General features: G+C 55.4%; 1 protein-coding gene across 2 annotated transcripts in view; it reads left to right on the forward strand.

The window, feature by feature from the left end:
* rubcnl (rubicon like autophagy enhancer) overlaps positions 1 to 25,309 on the forward strand; it is a 151,621-nt gene that overhangs the window by 15,273 nt on the left and 111,039 nt on the right. For both annotated transcript variants that reach the window (XM_072514283.1, XM_072514284.1), the window contains exons 2-3: positions 3,804 to 3,887; positions 17,651 to 17,695. In XM_072514283.1, coding sequence (XP_072370384.1) covers positions 17,690 to 17,695 — 6 coding nt within the window. In that variant the 5' untranslated portion in view covers positions 3,804 to 3,887; positions 17,651 to 17,689. The remainder of the gene's footprint in view (positions 1 to 3,803; positions 3,888 to 17,650; positions 17,696 to 25,309) is intronic.

Raw genomic sequence — 25,309 nt, forward strand, 5'->3', positions numbered from 1 at the left:
AAAAACAGTTAACCTTCAATTTCATGTCTCCTGGATTACTACACCAACTAAGGAACATGAGCAGGCACCAAGACTCAAGGATCCCTACTCTGAGCTCTAACTTCTTTTCCAGTGTCTTGCCTTTCTCAGTTTCTGAGTATATCTGACCGGGCAGCGTGTAGGCCGTTGTGAAACAAGATGGTGCCCTGGGTTCTCCTGAGACTAATCCCTGTTTAATACCTGCTGCTTTTATTTTGCAATCAAACCCACCCACATTTCGGTGGCTGCACACAAGAATCCTACGTCATTCTCTGTCCCATCAATATATTTTTTAAAAATTTAGAGTCCCCAATTATTTTTTATTTCAATTAAGGGTCACTTTAGTGTGGCCAATTCACCTAACCTGCACATCTTTGGGTTGTGGGGGTGAAACCCATGCAAACACAGAGAGAATGTGCAAACTCCATGATGCACGACCAATTGCACAAAGACTAAAGTTGGGTGCAACTGTGGCTTTATTACAATCAGATGCATGGCCTCCTGCTGCAGCTGGCGAAATGGCAGGGCACTGGAGGTCATGCATATTTATACAGTTCTCCATGGGCGGAGCCAGCCGGCAGGAGCTACCGGCGAACCTGTAGTGCAGGTCCTACCACACATCTCCTATTACAGTGGTTCACCACATTCACCCCCTGTTAAAAATAAGTCCGGCAGGGGTGACGTGAAACTATAAACAATTAGTGCAATTATGTACAGTGGTAGGGAACGAAAAGTCCATGTTGACGGTCCGGAGTCCGTCAAAGGTTCAGCCGGTCCGGTGCTTTGGTGCTTTGTTGGGAGCGGCGTAACGGTAGCGGCGAAGTCGGTGCTGGTGGTGGTGGAGGTGGCACCGATGGCTGTGGCGGCGGTGCTGATGCTGGCCATTCATCGAGGAACTCCGGGAGCGTGCCGAAGTCCTCTTCATCCTCTTGTGTGGAAAAGGGGAGGGGTGTGGTCTGGTGGGGTCAATATTGGCGGCGCAGTGGGAGGGGTGTGTGTTGGGGTGGAACCTGACAGTGCCAGGTCCCTGAGTGAGACAGTATCTTGGCGGCCGTCGGGGAACTCAACGTAGGCATATTGAGGGTTGGCGTGGAGCAGGTGAACCCTGTCCACCAAGGGGTCCGCCTTGTGGAGTCGGACGTGCCTATGAAGAAGGATCAGTCCTGGAGCAGCGAGCCAAGTCGGGAGCGACACCCCGGATGTGGACTTCCTGGGGAAGGTAAAAACACGTTTATGGGGTGTGTTATTAGTGGCGGTGCACAATAGTGACCGGATGGAGTGTAGAGCGTCAGGGAGGACCTCCTGCCAGCGAGAGGCTGGGAGGTTCCTGGACCGTTGAGCCAGCTGGACGGCCCTCCAAACCGTCCCATTCTTCCGTTCTACTTGCCCATTTCCCCAGGGGTTGTAGCTGGTCGTCCTGCTGGAGGCTATACCCCTGCTGAGCAGGAACTGACGCAGCTCATCGCTCATGAATGAGGATCCCCTGTCACTGTGGATGTAGGCGGGGAAACCGAACAGAGCGAAGATGGTGCTGAGGGCCTTGATGACGGTGGCAGACGTCATATCGGGGCATGGGATGGCGAAGGGGAATCTGGAGTACATATCGACCACACTGAGAATGTACGTGTTACGGTCGGTGGAGGGGAGGGGCCCTTTGAAATCCACACTGAGGCGTTCAAAGGGGCGGGAAGCCTTCACCAGGCGCGCACGGTCTGGCCAGTAGAAGTGCGGCTTGCACTCCGCACAGAACTGGCAGTCCCTGGTGACTGTCCTTACTTCCTCGACGGAGTAGGGCAGATTCCGAGCTTTGACCAGATGGTACAATCGAGTGACCCCCGGGTGACAAAGGCTGTCGTGTAGGGCCTGGAGCTGGTCCACTTGTGCGTTTAGCAGCAGCGTCACCCGGATATGTGCCTTTCTGGGGCCTGTAATACAGTGCAGCAGCAGGGGTGACTCCTTGGCTTCCAAATCCTCCAGGAAGTGCGTGCGGCCTCTCTGGGGAGGAATGACGACTGGTCTTTCGCTGGGAGACGGCTCCCTCACTTGATCTCCCAGAGCCTCGTTCCTGGCCATGATGTCCCGCTCGACACAGGCACCCGCCATCCGGGAACACTAAGCCAGGGGAAGCTCCATGGTCGCTCCGGGGTGAGTTGTGGCGATTATTGTTGGACCTGCGATGACTTCCAGCCTGGGACGGTCCTGGCACAGTGCTTCCATTGGTCATCGGTCAGCAGTCTCAACGATGCCCAATGTTTTGGACCTCTAGGCCATGGAGTTCTTGGTCAGCGGTTTCCTAGGATAGCACTATGTCGACGGCCCTGTCGAGGGTCAGGGGTATCTCTATTTGCAGATTCTGCTGCGTCTCCCAGTCCCGAAACCCGCAAAATGAAGCAGTCCCACAGGAATTCGGCCAGGGCAGCTCCGAACGTACAGGGGGCAGCAAGTTCCCATAAGCACAACAAGTATCCTTCAGTAGACCCTGCTGTCCTCTGCAAAGCGGTATAGAAATGGTACCATCGGACCATAATTTGGGGTTGTGGATTCAGGTGATGTCCCACCAGGTCGATGAGCATGGCGAACGGCAGTGCATCCAGTCTGCCTGGGTAAGCCAAGTTCTCTTTTGGTGCATAGGTTGGTCTGGCAACAGCGCTCAGTAAGGTGACTGTCTGTCGTTCATCTTTGGTGATGGCGTTTGTGTGAAACAAAGTCAAAGTCTTTTGACGTACTGGGCCCAAAGGCTCGAGTGCCATCGCTTTGGCTGGTGCGAAGGCCTCTCCAGGCGTAACGGAGGCTGGCTGGTGGTGGAAAGTCCTGTGGCTGTGGCAGCTCCATCCCAACCTCATCGCCAGTGTCGTGGACGGAGGCAAAGACACCACAAGAGGCCAGGCTGACGGGATACAACTCTCTTTATCCTCACACGAGATACAACAATCACTTCTCTTCACTCCCTGCAGGGTCACCTTCCACGACCTGCTCCCAGGTCAGGATTTACATCCTGTGGGGAGCTCCTCCAGTTGGGAGGAAGCTCCACTCCACTTGGGTAGCTCATACTCTGAGGTGTAGGAAGGGAATCGGATGTAGTATAAGTTCTGTCCCCCAAGGGTTCGTAACAAGTATCTTGACTCAAGTCACAGGATTGTCCCGGAACTGTACATGGTGTCAACTGGGGCGTGGGGTCGATATAATGTGCTGCCTCAGGTTTTGAAGATGTATGAGATCTTTCCCTTGCGCATATGCTTGTCTGTAATTAAATGACTTTCATTGAAGCCAAATTTCTTGTCTGTAATTAAATGACTTTCAATGAAGCCAAACTTGCCCTCTTTTACTCAATTAGATTTCAGTAGCATTATCCTCAAGCCTTTAATATTGCCCATCCCCATTGCCCTTGAGCCGCCTTCTTAAACCTCAAAGTCCAGGAGGTGAAGGGCAATAATTGCCACTGGCACCCACATCCCGATAATGAATTAAAAAGTAAAGTTGTTCTATTAAAGGCTTGAGGAGAATGGACTGGAAACATGACACACAGGAATTTGCCCGCCTGGGCACGGTGCACAAATAAAGTGTCGGTCCAGCCTGTTTTCCAAACATTACTGCCCTTTCATCTTGTGCAATGAAAGATAAAATACTTCAGCGATGAGATGGTGGCAGCAAAGCGTCTCAGGACCGATACCCACTGTGTTGTGGACTTGTTACAATTTTGAACACGCCTCATTTGAATTTAGATGACATTACCCAATCAGACTGTGTTGCTGAATCATGACAGCTGCTATATCACTTCCTTCCAGGCATCGTTTCATAATGAGGCACCGTGATCGCTCCGTATTTGGCAGCAGTTGATCAGAGTGGTGAAGACATGCGGGATCCTATGGGTAAGAGTTGGAGTGGCCTTTTATCTTCCTTCAGTAATAGTAAAAGTCCCTCAGCACATGATAAGAAAGTCCAAGTAATTTGATGGGGTGATATACCTAATGTGACCATCAGCCCACCTTGTGATGCTTCCATTAACGAATGAGCAAATTGTAAACGGCATTTCTTTATTTAAGATCTGGTGTCTTTTGCCTGAAAGCTTGATGTGGACTCATGGTTTAGGAGGGAGAAGTGTCCAATTGAATGCCAGTACCTACGATGAGGCTATTTATATCATTATCACATATGTGACTTCAAATGCCACCCTGTGGTGGCACGGTGGCACAGTGGTTAGCACTTCTGCCTCACAGCTCCAGGGTCCCGATTCAATTCTGGCCTCAGGTGACTCTCTGTGTAGAGTATGCACATTCGCACATTCTCCCCATGTCTGCGTGGGTTTCCTCTGGGTGCTCCGATCTCCTCCCACAGTCCAAAGATGTGCAGGTTAAGTGGATTGGCCATGCTAAATTGCCCCTTAGTGTCCAAAAGATTAGGTGAGGTGTACTGGGGTACGGGGATGGGGTGGAAGCGTGGGCTTAAGTAGGGTCCTCTTTCCAAGGGAGGGTGCAGACACGATGGGCCGAATGGACTTCTTCGGCACTGTAAATTCTATGATTCTATAAAATCTAAAGCTTAACAAACTCTCCTCAAAATGTTGCCAGAAATACTTAGCATGTCAGGCAGCATCTGTGGCAGGAAACAGAGGCCAGGAATTTCCAGCCCCTCCCATCAGTGGGATCTTCCAGATCCACTGAAGTGGATGGGTGTTTGAATGGCTCATCACATCCACCGCGGAAGAACCCGATACACCAGGGCCGGATAATCCCAGCTCGACTTAACATTTTAGGTCGATGACCTTTCAAAGGAACTGACCTTTCTGACATCAGGGCTGGATTCTCCGATTCTCAGGCTATGTCCTGACACCGGCGAGGGAACGTTCGGTGCTAAGCGGCCACCGATCCTCCATTTGGCTGGGGATAGCAGTTAGGCAGCATAGAGCACCCGGCTCTAGCTGCCGATATGAATTGCCGGGTCCGTGGCTGGGCATGGGCATGGTGGCAACCTGCAGCGGCTGCACCGTGCAACATGGCGCCGGCTGCGCGCGGACCCGGCCTGCAAAATAGTGTCCCTCTTTGGCCGGCTGGCGGCCCCTGGACCACTCCCCAACAGTGCCCCCAACCCCTGCCAAAGTCCCCCCTGTCCGGTGGGGGGATAGTGGCACACAGCGTAGGCTTTACCTATGGATACAGGTGGAGAATTTTGTGGTCCGTGGCTGCGCACGGCGGCGTCTGCGCCATACAACATGGCGCCGGCCGCGGGCCGACCCGGTCTGCCAAAAACTGCCCTCCTGTAACGAGCCTCGCCACCCCTGGAACACCCCCCCTTCCCAGTGCTCCCCGCCATCACCAAAGCCTGCCCTGCCTGCGGAACGGCTCCCCCCCAGAACGTGGCGGCGCTGGACTCAGTCCGCAGCCGCCTCGCCGGGTTCACAGAAAAAAAAAGACAAGTGTTCCATGCCGTCGGGAACTTGGCCCATCGGGGGCGGAGCATCAGGGGAGGGCCTCAGGTGATGTCCTGAGGCCGTCCCGATGGTGTGTGGCGTACTCAAAGAGTACGCTGTTTTTGAGGGGGGCGGAGCATTGCAAAAGCAGCGCCGCCCACGATTTCGGCGCAAACGGGGATTCTCCAGCCGATCGGCGAACGAGATTTCGGCATCGTCAACCAGAGAATCCCACCCAGTGTGTGCACCATCTCTGCTTCATTATGAGGCTCTTAACTGAAATCTGTCATCTGCAGCAGGCACAATGGCAGCCAGAAAGCAAGGCAGGAATGGCACTACCAGTGGCTGTGTAGGTCACTGTGACCGTGAACATTTGTGCCTCTGGCTCCTTCCAGGCCACAGCTGGAGACATTAGAAATATCTCTCAGTCTATCATCCAACGGTGGGCAAGCTGACACTCTGTTTTTATTCAGAACGAACAACATTTCATTCTTTCTAGCCAGGGAGAGTCATGTAGATCGAGCGTGTGGCTTTGCTCATATGACAGGCCTCCCCATGGTTCAGGGTGCCATCATTAACACACATTGCTCGGCAAGGGTCACATATCAACTCCACCCCTATACTACAGGCAAAGGTGTTCCCACCCCCTCTATGCAGTGGGTATATGACAATAGCCAGAATGAAAGGCATGCTGTCACATTGACAGGCCAAAATCATACATCGGTTGCCTGAACCATTCTGGAAGAGCCCCGCAGTACTTGACACAGCGGGTGTTAAGATTGGCACTGCACAACCTTGCACTCATGAGGGGAGAGCCATTGCCACTATTCTAGGCAGCGAGCATGTGGAGAAGGAGGAGGAACAAAAAAGAGGTAGTAACCTCGACAGCCCCTTTCTGCTCAGCCTATCGATGAAGAACCCGTCTGTGTGCAGTTCCTGTAACCTCCCAACGCATTTCCCCATTCACTTTTTTTTAAATTTAAAGGACCCAATTCTTTTTTTTTTCAATTAAGGACCAATTTAGCGTGGCCAACCCACCTACCCTGCACATCTTTGGATTGTGGGGATGAGACCCACGCAGGCACGGGGAGAATGTGCAAACTCTACACAGACAGTGACCCAGGCCGGGATTGTACCCGGGACCTCAGCGCTGTGAGGTAGCAGGGCTAACCATTGTGCCACCGTGCCTCCCATTTCCCCATTCGCCATCAATCCCACAACTTTACCTTCCTTCTGTTACTGACCACAGTGCAAAAATAAAAGCCAGCACAAAAGATGCATTCCAAAACAAATTTATGAATAAAATAATATTGTCAACTGTCAACCATTTTTCTTGTGCATTCCCGTAGTATCTGTCTTCAGCGATCCTTCACCTGTGAACAGTTTTTATCCCCTTATCTAAGAGGGGTTATACTTGCCATGGAAGGAGTGCAATGGAGGTTCATCAGATTAATCCCGGCGATGGCGGTATAGTCTAATGAGGAGAGATTGAGAAGTCTGGGTTTTTATTCCCTCGAGTTTCGAAGAATGAAGGATGACCTGATTGAAGTTTACAAAATTCTTCCAGGGCGAGACAGGGTGTATGGAGATAAGAGACTGGATTCTCCGCAGCCCGGTCCCAAAATTGCGGCCGGCTCCGGGGCGGAGAATCCATTTCCCCACACGGAATTGGGACCGGCGCCGGTTCCCCGATTCTCCGGGTCCCGAAAACCGCCGTACCATCTATCTGCGGCCATTGCTGGAGGCCCGCTTTGCCATTCTCCGTCCCTCCCGGCCGAAGTCCTGACGGCGTGGATCTAAAATGGTCCTGCCGGTCAGGATACTAGCACGGTGGCTGCAGACTCGGTCATCGGTCACCCTGGTCGGGGGCGGGCTGTTCGGAGGGCAGGTGGGGCCTTATACGCGGCCGGGCAATGTTTGGGTGGACGGTCAGGATCAGGCGCACGGCCGATTGGGGGCACTATCTTTAGGGTCCAGCTCTGCGGTCTGAGTCCGCCATGGAGCACGGCGCGGCCGCTGGAGACCGCCGCTGTGCACATGCGTGGCCTCCGACCCGGAAGTGCGGGGGCCCGTATCTGCAGCAAAAGCTGCTAGTTTTACTCTGGTTCATTGCTAGTTTTTCTGGCTTGAAAGTTTGAAAGTCCACAGTTCTTACGATGGCGTGTGGACATAGTCCTAAAAACAGAGAATCCAGTCCAAGATATTTCCCCTAGCTAGTGAGTCTAAAACCAGCAGTCACAGTCTCAGAATAAGGAAAAGTCCATTTAACACTGAGATGAGGAGTAATTTCTTCACTCAGAGGGTGCTGAATCTTTGGAATTTTCTACCAAGGGCTGTAAGAGCTCAATCATTGGGCATGTTCAAGATAGAAATAGATAGATTCTGGAAATAATGACATCAAGGGATATGGGGATATTGTGGAAAAATAGCATTGAGGTAGACGACCAGCTATGATCTAACTGAAAGGTGGAGCAGGCTCTTCAGGCTGAATGGTCTACTCCCGTTCCTTTATTCCTATGTTCCAGTGCTCCTACACAGTGTTAGCACAGTCAGTGCAGCATGTCTGCTAGAAGGCTGCAGTGAGGGAAGACGGCACATGGCCTTGAAGGATCACCTCAAACAACTCTGGGCCTTGAAGACCCAGCTGCAGACTGAACGATGCTGACATGGCTGGCAGCAGTCTGGGCTACCCAGCTGGTAGGCAACAACAAGGGACTGGGCGGACTGCCTCTAGTGTTAGTTGTGCATGAATTGTGCTTTATTGCCATCAATTGTATTGCTTCTCCTGCACTCATGTGTAAAGGATAGATTGAAAATTGTGGTGGTGGGTCTTTGAAGATTTATATTTGGAAAGTGTATCTTTGTAAATAAAAGCTTATAAAAGTAAAGATTGGAAGCCAGTTCTATCCTTCATCACCTGGTTATTTGGATTATAAGAGTGGTGGGGAGGGTAAATGCTGTCTTCCTGAGGTTTGTGCTCCATGGAGAGCCACTGCCACTGTCCTGGGACAGTATTTTAGCAATCACAGCAATGCATTGGAGGTCAGATTGTTGGACTGCAGTGAGAACCAGCAAGCCCATTTTCACACTCCAATCTACAGCCACGATGACAGCAGTTTGAGGATATATGATTGCACAGCGTTTAGTCCTCCTGGCAAATCCTCAGGTAGTGAAGCAGTGTCTGCATGCAGCAATCCTGGACAATATTCAGCCTTGAATTATTTCAAAGGCATGTATTTATATTGTTATATGTGCAGTCACTTGTTCGTAAGTGTTGCATTTAGAGAGCACTAACCCTTGTTCTGCTATAAACACATTCTGTTATCTTACCTTTATGCCACTATTGGCATCTTCTTTAGTCTTTAACACTACCATTAATACTTGCTTTGTCTTGTGCCCTGACATCTTTGCCAAATCTGTCCTAGCTCCACTCCCTCTTTAACAGTGAAAAATCCATCACATTTCTCCCTCTCTTTAACTCTGAAGAAAAGTCATACGGACTCAAAATGTCAACTCTGTTTCTCTCAGATGCTCCCTCACCTGCTGGGTTTTTCCAGCATATTATGTTCTTATTTCAGATTTCCAGCATCCACAGTATTTTGCTTTTGTTTATACGGTGCCTTTCACAATTACAGGGCATCTCAAAATGCTTCATGGTTAATGAAGTATTTTTGAAGTAGAGTCACTGTTGTAACAGGAATGGGATAACATTAGTTTTTGTGTTGTTAATAAGAGAGATAAATATTGGTCATGATATCAGGGAGAACTCCATTGCTCTTCTTCAAAATAGTGCCATGAGATCATTTACATTGACCCAAGGCTCAAGATCGGGCCTTGGTTTAACAAATCATCCAAAAGGCCTCTGACAGTGAAGTACCCTTCACTATTACACTGGAGTATCAGCTTAGGTTGCAAACTCAATCTTTGGAGTAAAGCTTGAATGATTCTGATTCTCAGCAAAAGTAGTATCACCAAACCTGAACTGCCAATAGAGATATTCTAATTGTTTCTCCAGCAGTTCCTTTCACACCTTTGCGGCCAACTTCGGAGAAATTGGGAGGTTTTTTTATTGCTGAAAAATAAGGGACATGCTGTCGAAGCTTTTCCATCTTGCACTCATCAGGACAGATGAAAGAATGCCAAATTTCAAAGGGAGTGACAATTTACACTGAATGAGAAAGGGATGCTGATTCATTAGAAGTCTACTTTGAATGGTTGAGGTCTTGCCATCCGAGACCTCGGTCCCCCATGCTTCATGTTCCTTTAGCTTGCAAAGGGCAAGGTTCTGCACATGAATATATGTAACATCACACCGGCACTGAAATCCATATACCACATTACTCATTTGTGTGGTAGACAGAACATTCTTTTGGCTTAATGGCAGCATCCTGTTAGTGGAAAGTACCACTCGTGTTGCCATTGCATAGGAGAGATGTGAGATGGTTGGTTTAACCTGTTGTTCAAATGTTTGAGATACCTCACCCTTCCAAGGGTAAGATAGACTCGCACTTTTCAGATCTGAAAGTGGTGACTTTAGGCCCATTAATGCAGTGATTTTCAAAGCGGGGTCACGACCCGCGGATGGGTCGTGGGATTGTGTAGAATGGGTCGCCAAAAGGTCACCACAATGATCTCCAAATATCACCTGGCCATGTTTACCGTTTTCTTTCTGGGTAAATTCTCACTGCAGTACAGTGTATGACTACACAAGGCTGATGTAGAAGCTGGTGCCATGGACTTCCATGCCTCTCTGGGCCAGACTGTAGTTGGGCAGTTTGCAGTCAGAGAGACCTGTAAAACTTTCTTTGGGTGGCATATCCTGCTACTATGTTCAGCGTCAGGATCTGTATTATTTCTTGAGTTCAGTGTGGTATTAGTTCTTGGGGTCAGGGTGCCACTAACAAACCCTGTGCTTCTTTTGTCATTCTCTCAGTTAACCTGTTAGCTCAGTTAGCCTCCTGCAGCCTTACAAGTCCCTATGCCCACTCCTTCCACTCCCGAATTGTCTCACCACACCGCGGCTCTTGTCGTTCAAGCACGCTTCTATTTTTCATCTCCTCCCCCACCGTTGTACCCCCCCCCCCCCCCCCCCCCCCCCCTTCCCATGTACTCGACCCGAAGCATTCATCTTTGCCATGTGGCTACATGGACTCCATCAGCTGAATTGGTTCCTCTACAGCAAGGACTTTTGCATCTACCTTTATCGGGCTTGAATTAATAATAATAATAATCTTCATTGTCACAAGTAGGCATACCTTAACACTGCAATGAAGTTACTGTGAAAAGCCTCTCGTCGCCACACTCCGGCGCCTGTTCGGGTACACAGAGGGAGAATTCCGAATGTCCAATTCACCTAACAAGCACGTGTTTCGGGACTTGTGGGAGGAAATCGGAGCATCCGGAGGAAACCCACACAGACGCAAGGAGAATGTGCAGGCGCCACACAGACAGTGACCCAAGCCGGGAATTGAACCTGGGACACTGGCACTGTGAAGCCACAGTGCTAACCACTGTGCTACCGTGTTTGCCAAAGATGGAATTAGCTGGCGACTAAACTACACTCATGTATACAGGAGCCGGTAAAATGTTGCAGGTGTATGGAATGGGATGCACGTTTTGCATATTGGTTACCTGAGCTGTGCCCAGAATTGTTTTTTTTAAAACATGTTTTCAGTCTGTTACCTAATTACCTGGGAAACGTTACTGACAGGTGTCCAATGGCATTCTGCATGACCGTGTTTTGAGTTCAACAGTTAGTGCCCCTGTTACTGAAATTGAAGTTTTGAGTTTAAATTCCTAACCGAGGCCGTGATAGGTTTTGAACATGTGGACATGATGTTGTTAAAACAATGCAATATTGAGCCTGTTAATCTTTCTAGTGCTAGCATACAATTTTCCAAATGTTAACAATGGGTATGAAGAAATAAAATAATCAAATAATCCTAAATTACACCCTTTAGCAATGTGTCAGGGTGGAGCTGTCATTTAAGCAGAAACAGCAACTCAATTTACAATTTTTACATTCAATAATACAGAAGTGACAACAATGAGTGTGACGTTTTTAGAAGTAATTATGGAGACTCTTTTGTGAATGTGGCATGGGTCGCAATAGTCGTCCATTCTGTTTTTCTAAAAAAATATTTTTTATTAAGGTTTTCACAGAATATCAATACCAAAATGAAAAAGGACCCCAACAGGGTTAAATACAAAACAGTCAAAAGACAACCCTCCATATCCCCCTCCCCCCTGTACAAAAATAATAAATTAACACCCCAACATAACACAGAGCCAACATAGCAAATATATACCCCCCCCCCTCAGATCCCCCAGTGTAAATAAACATAAATAAAGTAAACCCCCCCCCCCCAGTTGCTGCTGCCATTGACCAATATCTACCGTTCTGCCAGCGCCCGAAGAACCCTTGTACCAACCCTCTCAAGGCGAATTTCACCCTCTCCAATTTAATAAACCCCGCCATATCGTTGATCCAGGATTCCACGCTTGGGGACCTCGCGTCCTTCCACTGAAGAAGAATCCCCTGCCGGGCTACCAGGGACGCAAAGGCCAGAATACCGGCCTCTTTCGCCTCCTGCACTCCCGGCTCCTCTGCCACCCCAAATATTGCGAGCCCCCAGCCCGGTTTGACCCTGGATCCTACCACCCTCGACACCGTCCTCGCTACGCCCTTCCAAAATTCCTCCAGCGCTGGGCATGCCCAGAACATATGGGTGTGATTTGCTGGGCTCCCTGAGCACCTAACACACCTGTCCTCACCCCCAAAAAACCGGCTCATCCTTGTCCCGGTCATGTGTGCCCTGTGCAGCACCTTAAACTGTATGAGGCTGAGCCTCGCGCACGAAGAGGAAGAGTTCACCCTCCCTAGGGCATCTGCCCACGTCCCTTCCTCGATCTCCTCTCCCAACTCCTCCTCCCACTTACCTTTCACCTCCACCACCGAGGCCTCCTCCTCCTCCTGCATCACCTGATAAGTTGCCAAGATCTCCCCCCCCCCCCCCGAGAGCACCCTGTCCTGTACTGTGCATGGCAGCAGCCGCGGGAATTCCACCACCTGCCGCCTGGCAAACACCCTTACCTGTAAGTACCTGAAGGTGTTCCCCGGGGGGGAGCCCATACTTCTCCTCCAACTCACCCAGGCTCGCGAACTTCCCGTCCACAATCAGGTCTCCCAACCTTCGTATCCCTGCCCTGTGCCACCTGAAAACCCTCCATCTGTCCTCCCTGGGACGAACCGGTGGTTCCCCCGTATTGGGGTCCATACCGAGGCCCCAACTTCCCCCCTGTGCCGCCTCCACTGCCCCCAGATTTTGAGGGCAGCCGGCACTACCGGGCTCGTGGTATACCTCCTTGGAGGGAGCGGCAGCGGCGCCGTTGCCAGCGCCCCCAGACTCGTACCCACACAGGACGCCGTCTCCAGCTTCTTCCATGCCGCCCCCTCCCTCTCCATCACCCACTTGCGCACCATCATCGCATTGGCGGCCCAGTAGTACCCACAGAGGTTGGGCAGCGCCAGCCCCCCCTATCTCTACTCCGCTCCAGGAACACCCTTCTCACCCTCGCGCCCACACAAACCCCATTATGCTCCTGTTGACCCGCCTAAAAAAGGCCTTCGGGATAAACACGGGGAGGCACTGGAACAGGAACAAAAACCTTGGGAGCACCGTCATTTTGACTGACTGCACCCTACCCGCCAAGGATGGTGGCAACGCGTCCCACCTCTTGAACTCCTCCTCCATTTGCTCCACCAGCCTTGTGAAATTAAGCCTATGCAGGGCCCCCCAGCTCCTGGCCACCTGGACCCCCAAATATCTAAAGCTTCTCTCCGCCTTTTTAGTGGGAGCTCGCCAATCCCCCTCTGCTGGTCCCCTGGGTGGACCACGAACAGCTCGCTCTTTCCCATGTTGAGCTTGTACCCCGAGAAATCCCCGAATTCCCTGAGGATCCTCATTACCTCCGGCATTCCCCCCACCGGATCCGCCACATATAGCAGCTAGTCGTCCGCATAGAGCGACATCCTATGCTCCTCCCCACTCCACACCAACCCACTCCAGTTCCTCGACTTCCTCAGTGCCATAGCCAGGGGTTCAATCGCCAGTGTGAAGAGCAGGGGGGACAGGGGACACGCCTGCCTCGCCCCTCGGTGCAACTGAAAGTACTCGGACCTCCTCCTGTTCGCGGCCACACTCGCCATCGGGACGTCATACAGCAGCCTGACCCACCTGACAAAGCCCTCCCCAAACCCAAACCTCTTCAGCACCTCCCACAGGTACTCTACCCTATCAAAGGTTTTCTCAGCATCCATCGCCACCACTATCTCCGCCTCCCCCTCCCTCGCCGGCATCATGATAGCGTTCAGAAGCCTCCCCACATTTGCGTTCAACTGCCTCCCCTTCACGAAACCCATCTGGTCTTCGTGGATGACCTGCGGCACATAATCCCCAATCCTCGTGGCTAAGACCTTCGCCAGCACCTTGGCATCTACGTTTAGCAGCGAAATCGGCCTGTAAGACCTACACTGCAGGGGATCCTTGTCCCGCTTCAGGATCAAGGAGATCAGTGCCCGGGACATCGTCGGGGGTAAAGCCCCCCCCCCTGCTCCCTTGCCTCATTGAAGGTCCAAACTAGCAACGGGACCAACAGTTCCATATATTTTTAATAAAATTCGACCGGGAAACCGTCCGGCCCCGGTGCCTTCCCCGCCTGCATGCTTCCTATCCCTTTGGTCAGCTCCTCCAGCCCAATCGGAGCCCCCAGCCCCGCCACCAGTCCCTCCTCCACCTTCGGAAACCTCAATTGGTCCAGAAAGCAGCCCATCCCTCCCTCCTCCCGTGGGGGCTCGGACCGACATAGTTCCTCATAAAAGTCCCTGAAGACCCCATTGATGCCAACCCCACTCCGCACCACACTCCCTCCCCTGTCCTTAACTCCCCAATCTCCCTAGTTGCGTCCCGCTTCCGGAGCTGATGCACCAGCATCCGGCTTGCCTTTTCCCCATACTCATAAATCGCCCCCTGAGCCTTCCTCCACTGCACCTCCACCTTCCTGGTGGTCACCAGGTCGAATTCGACCTGGAGGCTGTGCCTCTTCCTCAACAGTCTTTCCTCAGGCACCTCCACATACCTCCTGTCTACCCTCACCATCTCCCCCACCAGCCTCTCCCTCTCCCTCTGCTCCCTCCTCCCCTTGTGGGCCCTAATGGAGATCAGCTCTCCCCTAACCACCTCCTTCAGCGCCTCCCATACCATCCCCACTCGGACCTCCCCGTTATCATTGGCCTCCAGGTACCTCTCTATGCTTCCTCAGACCCGCTCACTCACCTCCACATCCGCCAGCAGCCCCACCTCCAAACGCCACAACGGGCGCTGGTCCCTCTCCTCCCCCAGCTCTAAGTCCACCCAATGCGGGGCGTGATCCGAAATGGCTATCGCCGAGTACTCGGTATCCTCTACTCTCGCTATCAGCACCCTGCTCAAAATAAAAAAGTTGATCCGGGAATAAGCCTTATGGACGTGTGAGAAGAATGAAAATTCCCTAGCTCCCGGCCTTGCAAATCTCCATGGGTCCACCCCTCCCATCGGGTCCATAAACCCCCTCAGCACTCTAGCCGCTGCCGGCTTCCTACCCATCCTAGACCTGGAGCGATCCAGTGCCAGATCCAACACCGTGTTAAAGTCTCTCCCCATTATCAGGCCCCCCACTTCCATATCTGGGATCCGACCCAACATGCGCCGCATAAAACCCGCATCGTCCCAGTTCGGGGCATACACATTGACCAGTACCACCCTCTCTCCTTGCAGCTTACCACTTACCATTACGTACCTACCGCCATTATCTGCCACAATGCTCAACGTCTCGAACGACACCTTCTTTCCCACCAAGATCGCCACCCCTCGATTTTTGGCATCCAGCCCCGAATGAAACACCTGACCTACCCACCCTTTTCTCAATCTTACCTAGTCTGCCACCTTCAGGTGTGTCGCCTGGAGCATGATCACATCCGCCTTCAGCCCCTTCAGGTGAGCGAACACACGGGCCCGCTTGACCGGCCCATTCAGTCCCCTGACATTCCAGGTTATCAGCCGGATCAGGGGGCTACCCGCCCCCCTCCCCCGCCGACTAGCCATAACCCCTCCTCGGCCAGCCACGCGCCCGCACCCCACGCCCGGCCCGTTCCCCACGGCGGCAGAACCCCAACTCGACCCCCCCCCCTCACTCGCTCCAGCTCCCCCTTGACCATAGCAGCAGCAACTCGATTCCCCCCCACCCACCCACCCACCCCCCAACCCCCTGGCTAGGACCCCTCCTAGCTGCTTTACTCCCCCCATTGCACTTCCGTAAGTCAGCTGACTCCTGCTGACCCCGACCACTCCAGCCTCTCCTTCGACTCCTCCCATTGTGTGACACACCCTCCTCTTCCATTCCCCATCCGCAGGCTCCCCACCTCCCCCTTCCATCCCAAGCGCGGGAAACAACCCTTGCTTCCCCCGCCCCCGCCCCCTCCAGTCTTCAGCGCGGGAAAAAGCCCGCGCTTACCACCTACCCGGCCCCGCCGCCTCTGACGCAGCTCCTTTTACAGGCCCAGTTCCCTCACCCCCGACTCGGGCCTCCCCCTCCCCTGCGGGGCCCCATCACACTGCCAGCCATCCACCCCTGTTCCATTTGCTTACCCCCCTCCAAGAGCCCCCCCCGACCAACCCAACTAAAACAGTGCCCAACCCGCCCTAACCACCCTCACCCAACCAGAAAGAAAAAAAACAAGAGCAAAGGACCCCCCCTCAAAAAGTATCATATCAACCGCAACCCCCAAACGCCCATCCCGACCCTCAATCTGTGTCCAACTTCTCGGCCTGAACAAAGGTCCACGCCTCCTCCGGAGGCTCAAAATAATGGTGCTGGTCCTTGTAGGTGACCCACAGACGCGCCGGCTGCAACATGCCAAACTTCACCCCCTTCCTGTGCAGCACCGCCTTCGCTCGATTGTACCCGGCCCTCCTCTTCGCCAACTCCGCACTCCAGTCCCGATATATCCGAACCTCCGCGTTCTCCCACCTGCTGCTCCTCTCCTTCTTGCCCCACCTGAGCACACACTCCCGATCGACGAACCGATGGAAGCGCACCAGCACCGCCCGCGGAGGCTCGTTAGCCTTGGGCCTCCTCGCCAACACTCTATGGGCCCCTTCCAGCTCCAGGGGCCCCTGGAAGGACCCGCTCCCATCAGCGAGTTCAACATGGTGACCACATTGGCCCCCTCGTCCGGCCCCTCCAGCCCCTCCAGGAGGCCCAGAATCCACAAGTTCTTCCGCCTCGATCGATTCTCCATCTCCTCGAACCGCTCCTGCCATTTCTTGTGGAGCGCCTCGTGCTTTTACCGCCAGGCCTAGGATCTCGTCCTCTTTTGTCGGGCCTCGCGGATCGCCACGCCCTGGGCCGTCTCCAGCAGCTTATCGATAGAAGCCTTCATCGGCTCAAGCAGGTCCGCTTTAATCTCCCTAAAGCAGCGCTGGATAACCTCCTGTTGCTCCTCCGCCCACTGCATCCACGCTGCCTGGTCTCCACCCGCCACCATTTTGTTCTTCTTCCCTCGCACCTTCTTCGTGTCCACCACCACTTTTTTAGTTGCCCCGCTCCTGGTAAAAGCCATATACTGTCGGGGAACTATTGTACTCTCCTTCCCACAGCGGGAAACGTCGAAAAAATGCCATTGAGGGCCCTGAAAAGAGCCCAAAAGTCAGTTTTTTGCGGGAGCTGCCGAACGTGCGACTTAGCTCCGCATAGCCGCAACCGGAAGTCTCGTCCATTCTGTTAATGTGGGTCGCTTGAAAAAAAGTTTGAAAAACACTGCATTAATGAGTATGTGCAATACACAGCGAGCAGTCATCAGATCGGGTCACCATTATCCCACAGACTGGCTTTTTAAAATCCCTCTCACCTGCAGGCTGACCAGAAGAACCGCCAATGAAACAGGCTATCTTTCTCTGTAATCAACTTCATGTGAAGCTCGACAGGAAGGAACATTCATCCCATTCCACCTCTGCAAGAATGTTTTGTTAGATGCCCTTGGTTAGGAAAGTAACTTCCTACTGTTTCGAACTGTCCTGGTTAATTTAGACAATCTGATTCTGATACACATTTAGGGCCATTTCAACTTCTTCAATCATTCAGTTGCACAACCAAATGTCTAAAAGTGGATTATTCCTATTTCCACAGAACAGTGCGCGTGAAGCTGAGGAGACACCCTGAGTATTAATGAAGGTAATGATTTAAAACCACTGCTACATTAAGCATAACAATGTGGAGTAATGAGATGAATGACAGTGATCCCATTCAGGCCATCTTGGTTTGTTTCATAACATTGGGTTTAGCCAAATGCTCATACATGTTGAATGATTCTTGTGTGCTGAACTCTGAAAACAAAACCAAATTGATGCACTCATAAAATAATTATATTGGGTAAGTGGAAGCTATTGCCCCCATCATCGAGCTTTGCCAACTGTGTCAGGGCCTTGCAAAAGTACCGCTCGTATTCCGCATTTCTATGACATTCCCGGATTCATTATATGAACAGAGGAGGTTGGTTAGCTCAATTGGTTCAATGGCTGACTCGTGATGCGGAGCCATCCCAACAGCACAGGTTCAATTCAAAAGAACATGCAAACTCCATACAGACAGTCACCCAAGGCTGGAACTGAACCCGGGATCCTAGCGCTATGAGGCTGCAGTGATAACCACTGTGCCGCCGTGTTGCTCCTTATTTAAATCTGTTGCCTGTTTTGCACTGGGCTTCTGTTCAAACATCCTTTTCACTTTCTATTTCTTTCATGGGATGTTGGCATCACTGGCAAAACCAACAATTGTTGTGTGGGAGTCACCACTGATGTATATATTGTATATAGAGGATGTCGGTGCAGGTGCTTTATGGTAAGGCCCCGGTACTACAGGTACGGGGGTAGATCCCTGCCTGCTGGCTCCGCCCAGTAGGCGGAGTATAAATATGTGTGCTCCTCGTACAGCAGCCATTTCGCCAGCTGCTGTAGGAGGCCACACATCTCAGTGTAATAAAGCCTCGATTGCATCCAACTCTCATCTTTGTGTAATTGATCGTGCATCAATTTATTACACTAAGTTTCCAGAAAATGGACCTCTGCATCAAGCCGGATTGCCTGCAGCTGCATCCGCAATCAGACAACGCCAAAAAGGACTTTGAACATTGGCTAGCCTGTTTTGAAGCTTACATCAGGGGCGAAATGCTCCGTTATTGGCAGAAAGTCCGCCGATCGGCGCAAAAAGCGGCGCAAATCCGACTTGCGTCACGTCGGAAAAATGGGTCGATAGTCTCCGGCCCGAAATGGGCTAGCAGCGACGTAACGGGATCCGCGCTTGCGCAGTGGTTCACGCCGTGCAGCGTCATACGCGCTGCACGGCGTGACGGCTCATAAGGCGGCGCTGCTCCCCCCCACCCGACCGGAACACCCGACCGCAACACCCGACTGGATGGCTGGCCGTCGCTCAGCCCCGAGGTTCGAGTCACGCGATGTGGAGGCGCTCCTGGATGCGGTGGAGCAGAGGAGGGATGCCCTGTATCCCGGGCACGGCCGCAGAGTTGCCCCGCGCCACAGCCGGCGTCTGTGGAGGGAAGTGGCAGAGGCCGTCACCGCTGCGGCCCTGACACCACGGACAGGCACCCAGTGCCACAAGAAGGTGAACGACCTCGTCAGAGCAGGCAGGGTGAGCCTCCCCATATCCCCCCTCCCCCATATCCCCCCTCCCCCATATCCCCCTCCCCCATATCCCCCCTCCCCCATATCCCCCCTCCCCATATCCCCCATATCCCCCCTCCCCCATATCCCCCCCTCCCCATATCCCCCCTCCCCCATATCCCCCATATCCCCAAGTGAATCCAGCCCTAACCTTAACCTCTGCAATGCACGCGCAACCGATGGCGTGCATTCATATACCTGCCTAACACTGTTGCCTTTTACCCCTGCCCCCCCCCCCCCCCCCACAGGAGAAGCGCGCACACAACAATAGGGAGCATGTGAGGACTGGAGGAGGGCCCGCTGATGAGAGGCCACTGACCGTACACGAGGAAAGGGCCCTGGAACTGGCTGGCGGACCTGAGGACCGGGAGGTTGCTGATGCAGAGGTCGGGGGCGTACTAGCGAGTGAGCCACCGACAGCCCGTCCCCATATCCCCCCTCCCCTATATCCCCCTCCCCCGTATCACCTGATCACTGCCTGATGTCTAACCATGCATGCTTCATTGTGTATCGCAGGACCAAACGTCCAGGCACCCATCCCCGCAGATGCAGACCGCCCGCAGGATGCCCCTCGGAGACCACAGGAGACGGAGAGACCCGCACCCTCCAGCATGCGACGCCCGCAGGATGCCCCTCGGAGACCACAGGAGACGGAGAGACCCGCACCCTCCAGCATGCGACGCCCGCAGGATGCCCCTCGGTGACCACAGGAGACGGAGAGACCCGCACCATCCAGCTTGCGACGCCCGCAGGATGCCCCTCGGAGACCACGGGAGACGGAGAGACCCGCACCCTCCAGCATGCGACGCCCGCAGGATGCCCCTCGGAGGCCACGGGAGACAGAGAGACCCGCACCCTCCAGCATGCGACGCCCGCAGGATGCCCCTCGGAGGCCACGGGAGACAGAGAGACCCGCACCCTCCAGCATGCGACGCCCGCAGGATGCCCCTCGGAGACCACGGGAGACGGAGAGACCGGACCCTCCAGCATGCGACGCCCGCAGGATGCCCCTCGCACACCACGGGAGACGGAGAGACCTGGAGCAACAGGGAGACGACACCCCCGTCACGTGCGGGAGCGACCACCCAGCGACGAGGGGGGCAGCCACAGGCCCCCGTCACATCCGAGCCAGGACACCACTACCCAGGACACCACTACCCAGGACACCACTACCCAGGACACCCCTACCCGGGACAGCACTACCCAGGACACCCCTACCCGGGACAGCACTACCCAGGAAGACGAAATACCGGACAGTGACTCAGAGTGGATGGGTGGAGACGAACCCCCACCCCAAAGTGCCATGGACTCAGAGTGGGACGAAGAGCACGACACAACGCCACTGCTGTCACCAACACCCTCCACCATCGCAGAAACACTCACCACGGTTGGGCACTTTAGTGATGAGGCGTCTGGTACACTCACTGGTGCGCACAACACAGCCTTCCCGGTACAGCAGGTGGAGGTAGGAGCAGCAGAGGGACCGGGCGGTCGGAGGGCAGCCCAGCCCAAGCGAACATCTGCCGCCCAGATGGATCCCGGGTTCCTGCAGTTACCACACCCACACATAGATCCGATGCAACCACCGACCCGGAGACGAGCGAAGAGGGTGACGGGCGGCTTGCGGCGGCTGCGGTCACAGGTGGAGGAGTCCACCCGCGTCCAGGAGCTGGGAGTGGTGCCGGTCATGCGTGCCACCCAGGCTGACACCGCACGGGTGGCGTCCGCGGTGGAGGCAATGGGTGCGACGGTGTCAGACATGGGGAACGGTTTGCGAGGCCTGGGGCCTTCCGTGCAGGCGGCGTCTGTGGCCCAGGAAATGGCTGCCCTCTCACAGGAGGCCATGAGCCAGTGCCAGCGCCAGATGGCAGAGGCGCTCAACGCCATAGCCCAGTCTCTGCAGGCCATGGCCCAGTCTCAGCAGGCCATGGCCCAGTCTCTGCAGGCCATCGCTGAGGGCATCGGCGCCAGTGGCCATGTGCGAGCCGGCGTCGCACTGTCACAGACAGGGTTTGCCAACCCCCTGGGCTCCATGGCTGCAAACCTGCAGACCCCTGTCGATACCAGCACGGGCCTCCAGGACTGGCAGCGCCAGATGTCGGGGGTGCGCCGGATGGCCAGTCCGTTCGCATCCCCCACCCATGTAGAGGCCTGGGGGCCATCGGGCACCCCGAGGGAGGAGGAGGTGGTGTGGTCCGTCCCGGCTCCATCTGTAGGGGAGGTCCCGGCACACCGCAACACCTCGGACTCCCCCCCTTCCGTCCCAGGTGCATCGGGTGGGCAACGGGCAGGACAGGCTGGCAGCTCGCCATCCCAGTCGCCCGGGCCGCAGCCTGGCCCATCTAGGCCAGGACGCCCCAGGAAACGGCCGCCAAAGGGATCCAGTGTCAGAGGACAGGAATCACAAGAGTCCACCTCCAGTTCTGCTGTACCGTCTGGGGAACCACGTAGACGTAGTCAAAGGGCCCGTAAGGCCAAACAATTAGACACTGAGTAAGTTGGCACGGGTGCAGGGCACAGATGAGTTTTAGGGGCTAGGGCACGTGCATGAACTCCTTTCGTTATTAAAGTCAATGTTACACCTACCGAAGCTGCCTTTGTGCTCTGTCCAAAGTGTGCGGGGGTGTCATGTACATTGAGCGCAAGTGTGTGTGTGAGGGGTGGTCTTACCTCAGCCCCAGGTGAGTCTGCCCCCTTCCCCCTGGGCCGCCATCAACATCCCCCGGGCAGAGGACGGGACCGTGCGCTGCAGTGTCACAGCCGCATGCAGGGATGGTCCGGGTGGATGGTGGTACTGTGGCCATGGGTCAGACATAGTCCAACGATGGAGAGCCAGGAGCTCATCGCAGGGCGGGTTGTCATCATCCTCCATGGCCTGCGATAGACACGCGTCCACCCGCAACTGGGTGAGCCCGGCCCGTTGTGCCGCCGGTGGATCGGCAATGGGGGGGGGGGGGGGGTGGTGTGCATGCGGGTGGGGTGGGTGGGGTTGGGGAGGGGGGTGAGGGTGCTGGGTGGGTGGATGGGTGGGGGGTGTGGGTGGTCAGCTGTTGCCATGGTGTGCGGTCTGTGGCCATACTACCCGATTCCCACGCCCATCTAGTCAGTGAAGCGGGCGTCTATCAGTCTGTCCCGTGCCCGCTGGGCCAGCCGGTAACGGTGGACGGCCACCCGCCTGTGTCTACCCCGTCTGCCCTGACCATTGCCCCCATCCCCCTCATCTGGGGAGGACTGTGCCTCTTCCTGCTGCTCCTCCACTCCGCCCTCCTCTGCCTGCGGCACATCGCCCCTCTGCTGGGCTATGTTGTGCAGGACGCAGCACACCACAATGATGCGGCCGACCCTATCTGACCGATACTGGAGGGCGCCCCCAGAGAGGTCCAGGCACCTGAAACGCATCTTCAGCACGCCAAAGCACCTCTCGATCACTCCCCTTGTCGCTACATGGGCATCATTGTAGCGGTTCTCCGCCTCATTACGTGGCCTCCGTATAGGCGTCATCAGCCACGATCGCAATGGGTAGCCCCTGTCGCCCAGCAACCAGCCCCTCAGCCGGGGATGGCGTCCCTCGTACATGCCGGGGATGGATGACCGTGACAACACGAATGAGTCGTGTACATTGCCTGGGTGACGGGCGCAGACGTGCAGGATCATCATGCGGTGGTCGCAGACCACCTGTACGTTCATCGAATAGGTCCCCTTCCTATTAGTGAACACGGCCCTGTTATCTGCAGGTGGCCGCACGGCGACGTGCATCCCATCGATCGCACCCTGGACCATGGGGAACCCGGCCACGGCAGAGAAGCCCACGGCCCGGGCATCTTGGCTGGCCCGGTCCACGGGGAAGCGGATGTAGCGGTGCGCCATGGCATATAGGGCATCTGTCACTGCCCGGATGCACCGGTGCACCGATGTCTGCGATATGCCGGACAGGTCCCCACTCGGTGCCTGGAATGACCCCGTTGCATAAAAGTTCAGGGCCACCGTAACCTTGGCGGACACGGGGAAAGGGTGTCCCCCGCCAGTGCCACGCGGTGACAGGTGTGCCAGCAGGTGGCAGATGTGTGCCACGGTTTCCCGGCTCATCCGGAGTCTCCTCCTGCATTCCCGGTCCGTGAGGTCCTGGTATGACTGCCGGGGCCGGTACACACGGGGCGCCCTCGGGTGCCTCCGTTGCCGTGGGGCCGCGACGTCCTCCTCCCCCTCCTCGTCCTGTCGGTCAGGTGTCCCTCCAGCCTGGGCGGCTGCCGCCTGCCCCTCTGCGGCAGCCTGCACCGCCTCTCTGGCACGCTCCTCCTCCTCCTCCTCATCCAGGGCAACATAGACATGAGCGGCTGCCACCACGGCGGCCAACATCGCTGGATGATCTGAAAACATGACGGCCTGGTGGGGGGGAGGGGAACGACGACATGTCATCATTGCCCATATCCCCTCCTCCCCCCAGCCAGGTGGCATGGACCGCATGGGTCCAACTGTTGGAGGCTGGCACCTGGCCAGGTGGACCAACTCACTTGCCCTCCCATCCCCCTCCTCGGCACGGACCCCCCCCCCAACCCCCAACCTCCACCCCGGCACGGCACGGACCCCCCCAACCTCCACCCCAGCACGGACCCCCCCCCCAACCTCCACCCCAGCACGGACCCCCCCCCCAACCTCCACCCCGGCACGGACCCCCCCCCAACCTCCACCCCAGCACGGACCCCCCCCAACCTCCACCCCGGCACGGCACGGACCCCCCCCCAACCTCCACCCCAGCACGGACCCCCCCCAACCTCCACCCAAGCACGGACCCCCCCCCAACCCCCAACCTCCACCCCGGCATGGCACGGACCCCCCCCAACCTCCACCCCAGCACGGACCCCCCCCCAACCTCCACCGGAGCCCAGCCTACTCTAACCACCCCCCCCGCCGCGCACACACACACACACAACCCGAGACACACCTCTCCTCACGCAATCAGACTGCGGCCACGCCATTTCCTGCCCAGAGCCAACCCCCCAGGCCGTCACTCACCTCCACGCCGGTCGGCGTGAGCCTGGAGCACCGGGTCACGCCGATGAAAAAGAGGTTTGATTCACGTCGACGTGAACGGTCATCACGTCGACGGGACTTCGGCCCATCCGGAAGGGAGAATATCGGCAGGCCGAAAATCGGCTGCCTTGCGCAGACCCGTGACATTCTCCGCGGCAGCGGCGCCATTAACGCCCCGCCGACTTTTCTCCCTTCGGAGACTTCGGCAACCGGCGGGGGCGGGATTCACGGCGGCCAACGGCCATTCTCCGACCCTCTGGGGGGTCGGAGAATGACGCCCCAGGTCTGCGCCAGGCCCAATTCCAGAAGCTCAGAAAATCTAGATCCTTTACACACGGCTGAGCTCCAACGTCTTTCCACTTACCCAGCATGTGCCGACCTACGCAGACGCCATGGTGCTACTGAAGGAAAACTACGCTCAGCGGACTAACACTCTCTACGCCAGGCACCTCCTCTCCACTCGGCATCAACTTCCTGGTGAGTCAATGGAAGATTCTGGCATGCCCTGATTCCCCAAGTTAGAGGCTGTGACTGTCAGGCGGTCTCGGCCACCGAACACTTGAACTTGCTCATGAGAGACGCTTTTGTTACGGGGATAGGGACCGATTACGTCCGCCAGCGCCTCTCAGAAGGGACCACGCTCGACCTCGCGGAAACAAAAAAGCTAGCGCTCTCGCTTACGGTCGCTTCGCGCAACATCCAGGCCTACGTCCTCGACCACGCGGCCCACCCCTCCTGTGCATCGTGGACTCCGCAGACGGCCGCCCCATGGTGGACCCCACCAGTGACCGCCCTCAGCCAGCCCCACGCTTGTGCCGCGCGGCAGCCAACCAACCTCGGGGGCCCCAAATGTTACTTCTGTGGGCAGTCAAAACGCCCCCGACAGCGCTGCCCAGCCCGGATCGCCGTTTGCAAGGCCTGAGGCAAGAAGGGGCACTTCGCTGCGGTGTGCCAGGCCTGCTCAGTCGCCGCTATTGTTCCAGCTCCCCCCACGTGCGACCAGTGGGCGCTGCCATCTTCCCCTCCCTGGCCACATGTGGCCCATGGGCGCCGCCATCTTGTTCGACCCCCACCGCAT

This window comes from Scyliorhinus torazame, chromosome 8 (assembly GCF_047496885.1).
Source record: "Scyliorhinus torazame isolate Kashiwa2021f chromosome 8, sScyTor2.1, whole genome shotgun sequence".
Lineage (NCBI taxonomy): Eukaryota > Metazoa > Chordata > Chondrichthyes > Carcharhiniformes > Scyliorhinidae > Scyliorhinus > Scyliorhinus torazame.